We start from the raw sequence: 16,026 nt of genomic DNA on the forward strand, positions 1-16,026 counted from the left end.
AAATGATGACCAGAAAATGATTGCTGTTCCTTCCGCGAGTAACATCAGATTGATGATGATGATGCATGTTGTTTTAATTTCTGAATCCGCTTTTCCATCAATATTTTATTTTCAGGGTTACTTTACTAAGTTGATTTTCGAGTAGTCTAAATACTCTATAATTAAAATTAATAAAAAAAGTTTTCTTTTCTCTGAATGCAACAATTTTTATAAGCTGCTACAGAATAATTTGCAGCTAAGGTGCATGCTTTCCTTTAATTAGTACTGCATGGTATTGTAATAAAACATCTAATTATGGAATTTTGACTTTATCTGGTCTAGTGCCTGATGCATATGAGATTGGTATACGCGATTTGCAAGGTCATGAGATAGGTGGCACCTGCTTGAGCCTTCGTCTGCATGTGCTGTCCCAGTAAACGAACGACCTAACCTGAAAAAAAGTGTTTAAATTAAAAATATATATATTTAACGTAAACGTATTTATTTGTTCATTTATTTTCTGTTTGTTTGTCTGTTTGCTTAGTGGTGGGGTGGCCAAGGATAAAAATGCCCGACTTCACTTGACATGTTTGTATTCAAATAACAAAAATTAAATGATTAGGGGCCTATAACAGATAGATCGATAGATTAATATTAATACAATGTCCCCTCACTATTCAATTGACAAACTGTGTGGGATGGTGAGGTGGGGTTAACTGCAGGTACTCACCTCCTTCTCTTCCCCACCCCCCCTTCTCACCTCCTTCTCTCTCTCCCCCCCCCCCCCCCCCCCCCACACACACACACACATACACACACAAAGTAAGCGCCTGTCATTTGACTCTGCCTGAATTCAGTAGCCTATCATTAAAGACGTAAAGAGATAGGGGCCTAATGATTACAATAATCATAATTAAGATGGATGCAATCTTATCTTAGGCTTATGAAAACAGTAGGCCTATATATACATTGTTTGCTCATGAAAATATTTTACTGATTTAACTGTTTCAAACTGCCTTTAATACCTGTAGCAACTTCTGTTAATATACAGTAGCTATGCTTCACGTCTTCAGGCAATTACCGTATTTTTTTTTTTTTTTCATCAGATATCTAAGAACCATAGAGCGAAACGATTACTTAAATCAAACTATTTCAGGCGCCTTCAGTAATTTCTCCAAAAGAAACCTCCCCGTGGGAGAATATCAGAGAACAACTAGCCCCGCGCTGCTGCAATACCTACGTTCTTTTTTATTTTCACAGGCGTTGTCAATAAAGGCAGTGTTTGGGTCGGCAGTCCAAGGGCAATTAATTGCATGGGGATAGACATTAACCTTACGTAGGCTCTATTCACATTTCACGTTTATCAAATCGACTCTGAACCGGTTTATCATGCACCGACTGTGAATAGTGACGGATCTAGTGAAGATACTGCCCTGCTCCTCCTCCTCTTTGCTATATTTGGGGATTATGATATCTTAAAAGTTGACTTAATAATAGATAGAAAAACACGGAGTCTCTTGTCCTCTGAGTTTCGTGTTTGGATGAAATTAAATTTATGTTAGCTTTCGCTCACTTTGGTAACAAATATTATATTTATATATAACATAAAAATAAAACACAAAGTATGATACCTTGAGCTAGTAATACGCCGTTATAACCAAGTAGATACATTAGATATTTTCCCTAAAATAGTGTTAGATGATGATGATGATGATGATGATGTCTCACTTGGTTATAACATTGGTTATATATGCATCTGTAGCATGGCTTACAAGTTATATGGTTACTGTCAGTGGTTAAGGTCTCACCAAGTTGTATACGTAGGTCAGCGATTTCGATTTAAGTCGGAAATCATCTGAAAATACCTAAAGAGGCACCGTAAAACGGCCAGCAGTGTGAATGATGTTTTCATGGTTCCGTGATATTTTGCATAGATTGTAAGGAGGTTTATTATTATTATTATTATTATTATTACTATTATTATTATTATTATTATTATTATATAAACAATACTAAACTGTACACAATGTCAATGAAAAAAATATTAATTAAATACAGGATTAGGTTAAAATATATTAAGGAGTCAAAGATACTGTAAAAAGGCCTAAACACTTTACTGCGCTTTTGTGCAACAGTCTTAATTGCAATTAATCAGTCTACGTCAACTTTAATGCAATATATAAAAGATTAAGCAAAGCGTCAGTCATTTAGATCGGTGGGATCGCCTCTAGGGCAATTAATTTAAAGAGCACTAACGTGAACGCCTCCCAAGACTAAGCAATACAAGACTTATGCAGATCGTTCGGACTGAGACGGGCGATTCAAATAACTCTAATGCGAACGAAACTGAAGACCGATTAAATCAAGACCAGTTTCAAACCTGCGGGCCAACTACACACCACGCGTCGTGTATTCAAACCGTTTCTCTAATATATTCCGTCGGATTTATGCGTGTCTTAGTGCATACGTTATCTTCACTTCATCACAACACGCATCTAAGTGATAGTTCAACTCGTCGCGGTTTGAATGCATACCTACACTAGACGCGTCTTGTTCCTTAGATGAAATGCAGTTCTGTAGAAGGCGAAAATTATATTGCATTCTTTTAATCGTCGGCTTTTTTGCAGCGTTTGTTTCCTACGTCACAATCCCTGATGCTGTGGTATCTAGCGGTGAGTAACATTTTTATCAAAGGGACTTGCAGCATGATTTCTATGTGGAACAACCATACTATCTGTTGATGTAGTTTATACAAATGTACATAGACACGCTGCATATTTTGTAGTTGATATAAACAACACGTCTGCTTAAAATTGCATACAAAATCAAAAGGTGCATCAAGTCAAGTGAAGGAGGGAATGTTTTTGAGCTTGGAAAATAATATATATAGTCTACTTTATTGAGGATCGGTAAGTAGTACTTTAAGTGCCTGTGACACCAGGAGGATTCCTTTAGGTTATTTGTTTTTTTAACTACAAAACCCCACGAACAACCACTGTATGATCATATTACCGATAAGTGTTGGCTTCATTAATTTCGCCAATTCTGTTCGCAATCTTGGTGTACGTTTTGATTAATAGGATATCTGTATGTTTGGTCATTGGTTGGACTGGGGGCTTATATGTGAAACCGCATGATACTAAGAGAATGTGTATGTGTGCGTGCGTGCGCGTGCGCGCGTGCATGAGTGAGAGTGAAAGAGAGAGAGGGGGGCAGAGATGATCGATTCTGCAAATTCTTTTATGCAAATTCTCTGGATTTTCATGCTATGTAATATTCTTTTTCTCCCACTCATGCTGTGTTTTAAATGAGGCCCGCATTCGCTACACGTATACGTAATGTGCACGTGGTAAATATGCACGAAATTTTACACAAACAAGCACTGATAGATTCTCTCTTATATGTGATATATGTTTTCATGTTTCGATAAAATTTAGCTTGCCTACATTTTGTAGAACTGATGGAAAAAAATAAAAACAGTGTTTAGCTTTTAAAGACAACCTCCATGAATTCGACTTAGAAGAAAAGAGGTCCCCACTTCCACAATTTGGCTAAAGAAGCCATTCATTTTTGAAGATGTGATCTTCGGCATCCACCTCTATCGGATGGCCTAGTGTCTAGAGTGCCCGCCTACGAAGCAGGAGAACATGGGTTCGACTCCATCTGGAGATATACTAGTCTTTCAAGACACAGCAAAATAACACAGTTGATGCAATAAAACATCTATCGAGTTGGCCAAATGATAACAATTTAATTACCTTCTAAATCTCAGAAATGTGTAATAATTCAGGTATCAATATTAATACGGCTTCATTCGGCATACTGGGTTATAACCTCCCCAGGGAGGCAGTAGCGTCAACACCCAGATGTGTAATAATTCAGGTATGAATATTAATAGCAAATCCAATATGTCATGCAGTTCTGAGTTCAGATTTAATCTGTGTAAAAGCATCACCTTTTACTGCCTGTATATTATAATTTATATTTAAGTATATACGCTATTGTTTTTTACATATTTGATTACGCTGATTATATATTTGTTTAGTCATAAACTTTTGTGAAAATGTGCTAGAGCTTAAAAGGTTATCATTTTTATTATCATAAACGATACCTGCTGAGCTTGACACCCAGCACTTAGGGGTAGAAGCAGGGATAAAGTTCCTGGTCTGGCAGAAAAAGATGTTTTCGTTTGCTAGGTTTCAGCGCTTCATACGGCATGCTACATCAGTAGTGCGGTATATAAGAAATGAACTCTCCCTTTTTTATTTATTATGTTGTATTAATTATATGTATTGGCCTAGTTCAAACGCGTCATATTGCCAAACATATTAAGCTTTAACGCGTGTAACATGCTTAGGAGCTAGAAATGTGTGTTGGAGAGAGCTAAAGACTGTTTTTACAGTGTATGTGATATATGTGGGCCGGGACCAGAATAATATTAAGTGAAATCATTAGGCATGATGTGTTCGTTCTGTAGACGTAGATTTTGTGAGAAACACTATTGTCGTGACATGGTTGATATAACGTATATGTTATAAGTGACATGGCTGAAGAGAGATGCATATTAGTACAGAAACAACATTTACTACACTTGGTAATTCAGATGCGGTGGGAGATAGCACTATTCTTAATGTGCATTAAAGACTACGTTGAGGTGGGAATAACACTTAATTATAAGTAAAACGAAAAGTGCAGAGATAAAACGGATTATCCCGTGGTAAAACGATATGTGGCGGGATGATACGAAGGTAGAACTAGTGGGGAGACAGTCTCATTCTGATCGGGTTCAACTTTCCAACTCTTTCTAATTTCCATTTTCAAGGTTTTCCTTCTTTTAATGAAACAATTCCTTATATTACAGATATTATCGTAAATGACCATGAAACCGAAGGTGCAAGGGTCTCGCAAAAGAATCAGGATGGAGCATCCGCGGGTAATGGAGAGAAACACATTCCCAATCAGAATAAATCGTTGGTCTGGCAACCAATTGAAAAGCCTGACGATCAACTAGGATCTCAACTGATAGAAAACAGGGGGTATGGTCACTCGCAGGAGGTTGTGTCCACGACAACTATAGAGAACGGTCAAGATAATTTAGACTGGACCAATATCTTGGAAGAGGGCAACGTGGATACAACGAATCGGATAAATTCAGGCGAAATTCAAGGAGACAAGTTCCCAGGACAAAAAGACAATTCAAAGAGTCAGGCTGATTCAGTGCAAAGAAATGTGACTGAGACAAAGCCACTGGCTGTTGTCAGCAGTGCCCCTGGCGACGAAACGACTATAAATAGTAACATATTTGTTGAACGTTCAAAACGACGAGCAGAGGTATGTCGAAATCATCCGTCTCTCTCTGGTGACATTTTAAAATATATTCGCTCTTTCGATCCCCTGACTAGCTTAGTTATGGAAACCCAATATATTGTCTACAGCGATTTCAACGTATTATACTGCCAAGTCCCCAAGGCAGCATCAACAAATTTCAAGCGTCTATTCCTTCTAGCGGAAGGATCCAAAAAGTCTAAGAAAATCGGAAACGGAACATTAGATTTGATGAAACTTTCCCCAAGTGCAACTTGGGGGAAAACGCGAACGACGTCCATTAGACTGCAGAACGTGAACGAAAGCTTTGCCAGAAATGTGGTTCGCAATTTCACCAAAGTTCTTATAGTTCGCCACCCTCTGGAGCGTCTCATTTCTTACTACAGGATGGCGTTCGAGACCACAGCGTATGAAAACTTCAATAACAAAGGTGGCGCGAAGGCATTATTTGCACACGTGCAGTCCCAATATAAAAGACCCGTCCCCAAATTTGCAAAACAGTCAGAGACGCCCCATTTATCTTTCGAAGAGTTTGTTCAGTTTGTGATAGACAGCGACGCTTCCATCCGGAATCGGTCTTGGACTATGCATCACTTGATAGATGCCCATTGGATGCCTGTATCACGACAATGCCACCCGTGTGCTTTAGACTATGATTTTATCTGCAAAGTAGAAACCCTAGACACCGATCTTAAACTGCTTGCCAAACATTTAGGCATAGCCAAGGCCATAAAGTACCCCGAGCAACTAAAGAGGACTTCCCACGGCTTTCTAAATGAATATCTAACAAAGCTGCCACCAGCTCAAATGGAGAAACTGGTTAATGTGTTTAAGTTGGATTTTGAGTTATTTGGATATAAAACGGAGATAGAATGAAATAAAAAAAAATTTGCACACCACGCTTGTGGTGATAGTTAGTTTCCAGTATCCTCTGAAATTCAGAGGGCGGCGTCATAGACTTGGCGCCATTGCAATTAGATAGATAGATAGATACACACACTGGACAATAGAAGTGTCTTCCCCTGAATCAGAGTAATCAAAGTTATAATGCCTGGTCTACTTATAATGTGACTTATGAGTATAAAACTGCTGTACCATGGAATTGTATTGTTGGTCTTTTTGTGAAATTTGATGTTAATAAAATGATACCAGAAGCATATCATTACACAATTATTTTTCTCCCCCAAAGTGTTGGTTCAGTAGGGGTGACACTTCTATTGTCCAGTGTGTGTAGATAGAAAAATATATAAATAAAAACAAATAAGACGATACCTATCATCATTATCATCAGCCTGTAACATATTTCACTGTCGCATTGTCTGTCTTTAATTAAAAAAAAAAAAGAAACTCGGCGACCGCTTAGATTTTTTTTCTCAGATTACAAACAGACATCAGCCAAAGTCACCCCCGAGCTCGCCTCTTGGGCATGAGGCTGCCATCTCTGGAAGGCGTTGCAACATATTACAAGAAACGATCGACAGAGGCATGTTAATAACACAGATCTGTTTTCAGTGACGGCTGAACAGAGCTGACAGCGTGAACAGAGCGCGCCTGACGTATTATTAGCATCATCTTTCCTGACGCGTTAAAGAGCCACCCCGTGTTGTTTTCCCGCCAAAATGATTTTTTAGAGGTAAAAAGCATTTTCTTCTCTTCACGAATAATTGCGCATGTTTGACCTGTCCTTGTATTTGGATTCGATGTTTTATTCCATTGTTTAATTTAATTTAATAATTTAGTTTAAATGACTGGCCAGTCATTATAATCGACATCTGCCGTCACGCGGAAAGAACCTCTAACAATTCGTTTCAAATCCCATGGAATGACCCTTTAAGAGAGTAAACACTACACTTGAGTGACATTTAATTCCACGCAAAAATTCCCCGCCCCAGTAAAAAAATGACATGAATTAGCCAGAGACATGTTTGTGAATATCAATAATAAGTCTTTGGCCCTTGTATAGAGGGTAGTCGGCCCCCCTTCATGCCTTCAACCGTCCCCTCCAAAATGTCGATTGAAGTACATACGTATGGTTCTGCGGGCTTTTCAGTGTCTTTTCACCCTTGTTGATAACCATTGGTAGTAACTAATACATTCTTGATAACATTGATAAGGGTCGTGAGAGGTAAATGCGTAAAAATTTAATTTTTGGAGAGAATCCCAAAGAGGCAAGGTCCTCTGTGATGGTCCGTTGATGAGTATAAACCACTTTAACTTTCACTAAATACGCACACATATATACAGTATACATTCACAGTGGCAGAAATGAGGGCGTTTGTGTATTTAGAATAATGGTAGGAGTCTACCCTCTACCAGGACCACAGATTGATTTTTACTGGATATTAACAGACAATGTCTCTGCCTGAATATGGTCAGCCTTCTAACTATGGAAAATATGGAAAATGTGCCTATAATATATGCCACCCTGGTAGAGGGTAGTAGGAGTCAGAGGTCACTAGAACCTGCCTTGTCTTCTGTCAGCATGCCTCTGCGTTCTTTACTGTGACCGACAGAGGCATGCCGCTGGTGGAGACACTCTGAGTTTCAGGGTGCTTTCTATACAGTAATTATATATAATTGTCATGCTTGAGTACTCTCTAAAATCAGCGTAAAACCGACCACTTGTTTTGCTCAAAGTTATCGATTGATCTTGATGCTCAGGGTGCATCTCCACGTAGGATCATCTCATGATCATGTACATTTGCAGGATCACTCCCGCATCGTCCAGATTACCCAGAAAAGTATTGATGTTGTGAAATCATAATGCTGATTAAGATGAGGGTCCTCACCTGTGGTTGTCGTTAGAAAGGCAGGGATCGGTTACCTTGTGTAAGGTTAACTCAAATACCACCAGCGGCAAAAGTGTGGGAAAAAGAGTGATGCAAATACGCATGTTTACTGTTGGATTCGGGATTTTGCTGGAGTGGATTGTTATAGTGGGTCAAAATCCCGTTCTCAAAGTAGTCACAAGCTTGGGGTAACAGGGGCTGTCAAGAGAGGCCCCACTGTTGATTAAAATCCAGTTCGAATCGCCGCAAAGTGCGGTGAATCGAATAGAATATGTCAATCCGAGTGAAGGTATTTATTTATTTATTTATTTATTTATTTATTTTGTTTGTTTGTTTGTTTGTTTGTTTGGGAGGAATGGTGGAATTTAGAGTACATTACTCAACTCGCATCTGCCTCAAAATGTGTTTGTTCTCCCGATGGTTATCTATTTTTATTTATAATAATTATGGTTTTTAGGAAATTAAAGGAGTGAGACTTTTAAAATCGGTCATATTGTATGGAAATCGGGTAGGTGGACCGTGTGCTATATAGTAATTTGGGGTAAACTCTCCTCTGTCTGCATAGTGTGTAGGCTTATTTGCATTATCACCACCCGCATCTTATTAGTAGCACTTAGTTTGAGCTTGAAAATAAGTCAAATGATGTGAAGGCCTTTTTCACTCGACGACAAATAAGTACTACTACCATCATACGAAACATTTTTTAACTTTCATCCATTAGCAAAGCGCTCTCCTATGGGTTAAGATACCATGAGAAGTGCATAAAAGCTTCATCGCAACATGGACGTCTTTTTTCTAAGTGTTCGCTCCTGCTTACTGCCTCCCCTATTTCTTGTGATCCTTGATCAACCTCTACATTTAATTTTTTCCTTTTCTATTATTGTGCCTTCCATTTGTTTAGAGAAAGTGAAAAAAGAAAGAAAAAACGACAGATGGTGCTAAAAGAAAGCTTGACATTTTATAAACATAAGTAATTTATTGGTCTGGTTTTTCATAATCATATCTCAGATATGCAGAACATTTGAAGAGTATTTCTTTACCTATTACCAGTACAGTTAAATGCGGCATGAAGTCCACAATTAATGGTCATATAAATAAATGCCAATATTATTTCATGCGGTTTCTTGCGTTCCCAGCTGCATTGGTTAAGACAATACTAATCGAATAAAGTATACTCGGAACTATTTGAGAAGAAAAACTCTCGAGCATAATTCACCTTAGGATATACCATCTCAATTTTTTCGCAAGGAATAAAAACTTAAATCCGTACAAAAGATTTAAAGGTTTATTTCAAATTAATTCATAATCCACATTTCAATAGATTACACTCTGCGTTCATTACTGTTACATTTTAAAAAACTTTCAGATAGACTACATCCGGGTGGGAAACCTATATTCAAATTTGTATCCATCAATGTTCCACTTTTTATCTATTCCTAAATCATGATCACTGATCTGCCTTTCAGCTATTTTCAAGAATTTTCTTTACAGCAGCTTTATATTCAGCCTGTCCATGCTATTCCATGAACGATATCAGGTCCACACCCAATCCATGACAGATCCGTTTCCGATCCGTTCACACCTCACCATGATCCTTTTCTGGCCCTGTTCTGCGAGCATCTCCTGTGGTATGATGGGTGAGTGTGTTTTGTGTGTGTGTTACACGCAGCAGACAAATTTCTCAAAGATTTTTCTATTGATCGGTATTTTCTAGATCTTCCAGTTCAAATGGGATTTGCTCAACTGAACGGACCCTAAAATATAAACATAAATAAATAAAACAAAAAAGGGCAATGAAGAATAAAGTCGGACAAAAAAGTTTCAAAATAAAGCGACGAGGAAGATCAACGAAAACATGCTTTAGCACATTATTCTTTTTTTTTTTTTTTAACAAAAATTTACCTTTCCGTGGCAAGTCTTTCTATCTCTTTCCAGTCTGTGGGGGTTGGGCTCTCATTTCAACACAAAACAAGTTGACTGCATCCGTTAGTGATTTTACAGCCGCTTCTAAATCCGCGATCTCATGAGACTTGCTCCCCGCTTCTTCTGCAAGATTTTCTCTTAGGATCAACGAATCTGCTTGAGACCTTGGGCGGTTCTGAGATTCGAAATTGACGGCATGAACTCTGTTCTTTCTTCTGAACATGTTAGGCACTCTCATTCTTCCAATACAAGTGTTTCCCATTTTGATTTGCAATGAAATCTACGCGAGTATACGCAATTACGTCTGTTGGTTATGCATCACCAAGCTTTACGTCACCGGTTTATTACGTCAACTGGTCAAAGCTAATTTAAATACGCTGTTGACGTTACGTCAAATGTAGCGGAGAGGGGTGGTCAGTAATAAAATCCAGTAAACTACAAGCAACTAAAGGTAATTTTTTGGCATTTTATTTTTGTATGCAGTACTAAGTAAAAGCCTCACTCTTCCTGACAAATGAAGGTGTTTTATTTGTAGTTTTAATCGACAGTAGTCAAAATGACGGTAGGCCTAGGCGGTCTTACTCCCCCCCCCTTTCATAAGGGCAGGGAGAAGTGGCTAATGGGAATGTCTACCCCTACCCGAACTGCCCCTATTTAGCCTCCCCCGTGTAAAATTTGTTTCAACATGGCTTGTCTTGGAAATTCTACCATCTATCGTTCTCAAGGGCACCATGACAACATTTGAAAATGGCTGCCACAGCCACTGAAAAATCAGAAAACCTGTTTGGAGTGGGATATGTATAATATAGGTATGTCTGCCAAAGTGATTAACACTTTTGGACTGTAGAAAAATGCCAGTTATCTAAATGTAATTGCTCATAAGTTCTGAGACTTACATTCTTACTGAAAAATCTTATTTGAATTAATTTGACTTGTTTTCCCTCTTGGCTTATCTTTTGAATCGAAATCGATGCAATGCCATCTGTTTTGGCTAAAACAGTTATGTCATGATTTAGTTTCTGCTTTTATTGCACTTACAGGAAAATGAATAAGACTAGACAATAATAAATTACCATGCCTGGAGGCTGGGGGAGGAAAGCAGCTGGTAGGATAGACAGGACACAGTTTGGTGATGACGAACTGTTGAAGAGTTTGGGAGGGGAATATAATGTCGACTTCACTGATTATGCACAGTGGCAAAGAACTGGACTTCAAGCTGTGCATGAACATGCTAAGAAAAGTGCAAGTGGGCTGGTTGCTCTGACGCCAGGTACATCTCTCTCTCTCTCTCAATAAAACCAACACCTAAAATCTCTATTAGTATTTGAACTTTGAAAAAAAAAATTAAGTCTGATGCCAAATCTTCTTGTTGCCAGTTGCCCTTGACCAGTTGACTAATGTTGTAGACTGATGACATGAATTTCATATAATTTCATCTGATTTTAGAGAGATCCCCTTTTACTGTTGGTGCTGGAGGTTCACCTTTTGCCAGTAAAAGGATCGGTTCTGCCTCCTCCACGTGTCGACATGGTGCCCACAAAAAAGAGGGACCTCCTGAGACAGAGGAAGACAAGAAGAGGACAGAAAGGATAAAGATTTTACAAGTAAAAAGCAAATGTGTTTGACAATTAAATAATTTTAACCGTATCTCTGTGTGTTTGTACATACATGTACCATTTTTTTTTTTGTTTTCAGATCATCAATGCAAAAGTTTTATTTGAAAATCAGAAAGTTTTTTTCTTTTCATTAACTACAAATGACAATGAATATAAAAAAAAACATTATACAAGAGTCATGCAAATGACTCTAAATGTTTCAGACTGATATTTTGATATTATCCCTTCTTTCAGTTACGAATAAGGTCAAGGCGGCAAACGTTAGAAGAGTACAAGAACAGATACTACAGGCTGTATCCTTTATAAACATCAAATAATTTAAGTCTTTGGAATTAAAATTTTGCAACTTAAAGCAGTGGGGACACATTGATGGTGTGAAACACTTCACAAAAAGGATTTTATATGGATTTTGGTGTTTTAATCCAGTGTCATCATTGGCTGCTAAGTGGTGTTTTGTTTTGGATTCACTGTTACAATTCAGAAAGTGTCAAAATAAATCATAACTCAAGTTAATGTAAAGATTTTTTTCCTTGGTTTTATCCTTTACTATCTGCTGCAGCATGGATGATAATGTGACCCTGCGTCAAGAAATTGATGGCGTTGAAGAAGAAGCACATGATGATGTTAAGAAACAGCTCCGTACATATGAAAAATTTAGGGTGAGGAACATATCACAAATTTAAATTTTTAAAAGTTCTTGCATCATTGCCAAAATCATGTAAGAATGTAGATTTTTTTGTGGGCAAAGAATTTAAATATGCATAAATATTATCTCTTAATTTAATTTTGTTCAAGTCATTTTTTTTGGTGGGAGCAGTAGTGGGGGTTTAAAACATCTTGTGAAACAACATTTCCTGATTAATTTCAGTTTATTGCATCAAAATCATACTCTGTTTTCTGTAAGGTATGAAAATGTTGTTGTTGTGATGATAGTCTGGTTATCAGGGTGATGTTTTTTGACATTCTGCTTACAGGGAGGGATGACAAAACTTCAATCCAGATTTGTAACCGATCTTGACCAGGCTAAGACGGAGTTGAGAGAAACTAAAATTAAAACTGAAACAGAACTGGCAGGTACAGCTCTGACTTTTTTCAAAAACCCAAGAATACACTGTAAAAAGTTGGGTCATTGTATAATAGGAAAGAACGAAAGGGTTATTAGGCACAGCAGTTACCAAATTTTGTAACCTAAAATAAAATAATGATAACAATTTCCTAGTTATAGAATTACAATTGTACACTGTCAAAGGATATTGTTTGTTAACTTTGCTGATATAGATTAGAATGAAAATATTAAATATACACAATATTGATGACAATGAGTTAGGAATTACAGGTTATATAAAGTTCTTGAACTATTGTTCAAAAAACGAAACCTAGCTCAAGTGATTTTGTGAAATCTCGACATTTTCAGCTCTTCAGAAACTTGTGGATGCAGTCGATGTGCAACTGAAGGCAAAACAAGATGAGCTACATGTACTCCTCAACTACAAGGTAAGTACTGACACTGGAGTCTTATCCTACAAACAGTTGTATTATAATGATATTACATTCACTCACACAACATGTGTAAAGAGAGTAGGGTAATGGCAAAAATTCTGTGCTTGAAGTTGGACATCAGTTAACTGAGGCCTTTGCCCATGACTTTATTAAATTATTTAATATTTTAAAATAAATTTGGCTTCATGAGTGGACAGGATCTATTACCTCCTGCTTCCTGCACTAAGGGCTAATATGGGCTAAGGGGGCTTACCCCCCTCCCCCCGCCACCCCATGCACTTAGCCCTCTCAGATCCTATCCCTATGCACACACACACAAAGGCAAAAAAAAAAAAAAAAAAATAGAGAGAAGATATGTGCGTATTGTCAGGTAATTAACTTTTAATATAATTTTACCAATTTAGGATAAAGAGTATCCTGTTAAAGCCATCAGAATAGCAGATTTGGAGAATGAAATTGAGAATGTCCAGATCAGCAATGAAGAGGATCAGCTAGAACTAGAACATATCATTGACACAGAGATTGGGAAGTTGAAAAAGAACCAAAACAGTGTGCAGAAAGAAATAACTGAACATGTCACCAAGGTAGAGTATGGGGTATTACTGATTGAATGACCAGGTTTTAAGACTGAAAAAAAAAAGCTAAAATGAATAAATTTAAAAAAATGAACACAAAAAGTGCTAGGCGTTTTCAGTTATACAACAAATGCAACAGTCTTCAATTCAAAGGTGATGGTTTTTCCTGCTTGATAACACCTGATGTAGTTTAAGTGACAGCTTTGGTAATTGGATTGTTATGTTTGATATCCTATCAGTTCTGATATATGTGTACTGTGAGATTGTTCAATTTCTGACCTGTAACATTCTTTCAATAATAATCATGATGATAACAATAAATAAAGCTCTAATATGGTTTTTAGTCATGGGCATCAGTTTCAATACTTTAAGATAATAATACGTACTTATAATGATTATTATTTTTGGTAGGAAGCCATAGCTAAGATGCACCCCAGTCTAAAAGATATGGCACTTCAAAATATGGTGATGAAAAAGGTAAGTTCAAAAAAAGGGTCCTCATCCAAGATTTTTGGACGAATATTATTAAACAGGCACATTTGGAAAACATGATTTTACCATTTGAAATGAAAAAAAACAAAACAAAACTTTCAGCTTCACTGGTTTTTCTTTGAACACATGATTTATTTAAGTGCAGAAGAAATTTTGCTTTAAAATTTGCTGGTATTTGTATTCTGAAGAGTTTCAAAAGATAAATTAAAAGAGAAATAGCATCAGCATTTGAAATAAAACTGCTATACAACATATCTGAATTTTATCAGAATACAGTCTTCTTTCCAGTGTTATAAACAAAAATATTTAATAGCATCATAATGTTTTAGAATCAGGGTAGTCAAAATGTCCCCAACTTAAATAAGCACTGTAGACGAAATGACCCCAACTTTAAATATTGACTATTAATAATTTATCACTTTGATAACAAATTCTGCAGTATGTACAAAGTTTCTTCAAATTATTGTGAGATGTGTCTTAGAAGTTCATAATTGCTTTTTAATATATTTTCTTTATAGGAAATGGAATTTCACCAGAAAGAGATAGATGCACAGGAACAACAGAACAAAGAACTGGAAGACAGTATAAAACAACTGCTACAGGATCCACAAACAAACATAAAACTACAGTTGTTCCCAGAATTCTTTCCCATGAGGGAGAAGTAAGTGTATAATCATGGTTTCATTTGTCTGGCATGCAAAAGTTGGTACCCTTCTCTCTAAGGCCACACCCAACAGTAAAGCTGATTGAACTCCAAGGACTAAGTTTGACTGGAATGAAATAACTGGGCCCTGATATGGGGTCTTGTTGCAAGGGGAACAGAAGGTGATTTCTTGGTACTTGGGTAAGGAAATGTGATAATGACTAAGTATGTACTAGTGACTGAACCCACTGTGTCCAGGCATGTCATCCCCAAGTTTCCGAGGTCACTGTGAAATTAAGCTATATTCTCAAAAGCATGTGTGTGCATTTGTTATTCCAGGATACTTTTAAGGATACTCAATCAGGTATGGGTGTCAATAGGGATTTTCACATTGAACGTAAAATTGATACAAATTTGAGAAATGTATGCAAGTGAAATTCCCAGAAAAATCTCCCAAGTTTCTCAGCCATGCTGCAAATACGGATTAAATTCTTTAATTAAAAAATTTTTTTTTCCAGATGTACACCGGACATGGAGGTCGTTTTGGACATACCTACCCAAGAGTGGCTTCCTATATGAAATATAAAATGAGGTTATGTTAAATATTTTGGAAAGATCTGGCTTGTCATTACCTGCACATGGATAGCGAAAGACAAAAACAGTGAACACCTTTCTAGATGACACACAGCTTTAACACAAATGGCAGGAAAAAACACTCGAGACAGATCAAGCTGTTTGCGTTGACAAAGCATTTTCAACAGGCCAACCAATAGTGGCTTGGTCAAGCTGACAGGAAGCCATGGAATGAAAATGTAGATTTGCCAAACCTCTTCTTGAATGCACACAGATCAAGTTAATTCACAAAAACTAACTAGATGAAGGATGGAGGTTGGCAGTGGAAAAGGTTTCTGTACAGCCCTCCATGATCTAAGAAGTGCACATCAACACAACTGAAAATGAACACCACAGAGAAGGGGGGGGGGGGGGGGATAAGATGAGGCTTTGATTCAGAAACTGTTTGCATTACAGTACATTGTACTAAGGCTGTGCCTTAAAGAAATTTTTAAAGAAATAAATGTATACCCTTTATTTTTCATTTTTATTGACCATTACTTTACTTTTGGAGCACAGGTTTTTAGGTATTCATCTCTTCTTTTCAAGTTTATTTAAGGTCATGCCCAGTG

At 37.3% G+C, this 16,026-nt stretch overlaps 2 protein-coding genes across 2 annotated transcripts; both read left to right on the forward strand.

Moving 5' to 3' along the window:
• The first annotated feature begins 2,353 nt into the window (after positions 1 to 2,353).
• On the forward strand, positions 2,354 to 6,203 carry LOC106169521 (carbohydrate sulfotransferase 11). The gene is made up of 2 exons (XM_013548990.2): positions 2,354 to 2,651; positions 4,841 to 6,203. Exons 1-2 carry the CDS (start codon positions 2,546 to 2,548, stop codon positions 6,178 to 6,180), a joined length of 1,446 nt encoding a protein of 481 aa, XP_013404444.2. The 5' UTR covers positions 2,354 to 2,545; the 3' UTR covers positions 6,181 to 6,203.
• A 4,491-nt stretch (positions 6,204 to 10,694) lies between these two features.
• On the forward strand, positions 10,695 to 15,931 carry LOC106169528 (uncharacterized protein C20orf96). Its single transcript, XM_013548999.2, has 11 exons — positions 10,695 to 10,825; positions 11,057 to 11,286; positions 11,463 to 11,620; positions 11,867 to 11,925; positions 12,192 to 12,291; positions 12,607 to 12,706; positions 13,047 to 13,126; positions 13,537 to 13,716; positions 14,119 to 14,184; positions 14,718 to 14,860; positions 15,361 to 15,931. The coding sequence occupies exons 2-11, from the start codon at positions 11,091 to 11,093 to the stop codon at positions 15,419 to 15,421; spliced, it is 1,143 nt and encodes a 380-aa protein (XP_013404453.1). The 5' UTR covers positions 10,695 to 10,825; positions 11,057 to 11,090; the 3' UTR covers positions 15,422 to 15,931.
• The last annotated feature ends 95 nt before the right edge of the window (positions 15,932 to 16,026 follow it).

This window comes from Lingula anatina, chromosome 4, assembly GCF_051362555.1.
Source record: "Lingula anatina isolate TDL-2025a chromosome 4, LinAna3.0, whole genome shotgun sequence".
In the NCBI taxonomy this organism is placed as follows: domain Eukaryota; kingdom Metazoa; phylum Brachiopoda; class Lingulata; order Lingulida; family Lingulidae; genus Lingula; species Lingula anatina.

Bases quoted from the DNA above. Each gene is read 5' to 3' on its own strand.
- LOC106169521 (XM_013548990.2), top strand. From the start codon at position 2,546: ATGCAGTTCTGTAGAAGGCGAAAATTATATTGCATTCTTTTAATCGTC. The intron at 2,652-4,840 runs GTGAGTAACATT...CTTATATTACAG, and splicing joins TGATGCTGTGGTATCTAGCG to ATATTATCGTAAATGACCAT.
- LOC106169528 (XM_013548999.2), top strand. From the start codon at position 11,091: ATGCCTGGAGGCTGGGGGAGGAAAGCAGCTGGTAGGATAGACAGGACA. The intron at 11,621-11,866 runs GTAAAAAGCAAA...CCCTTCTTTCAG, and splicing joins AAAGGATAAAGATTTTACAA to TTACGAATAAGGTCAAGGCG. The intron at 12,707-13,046 runs GTACAGCTCTGA...CGACATTTTCAG, and splicing joins AACTGAAACAGAACTGGCAG to CTCTTCAGAAACTTGTGGAT.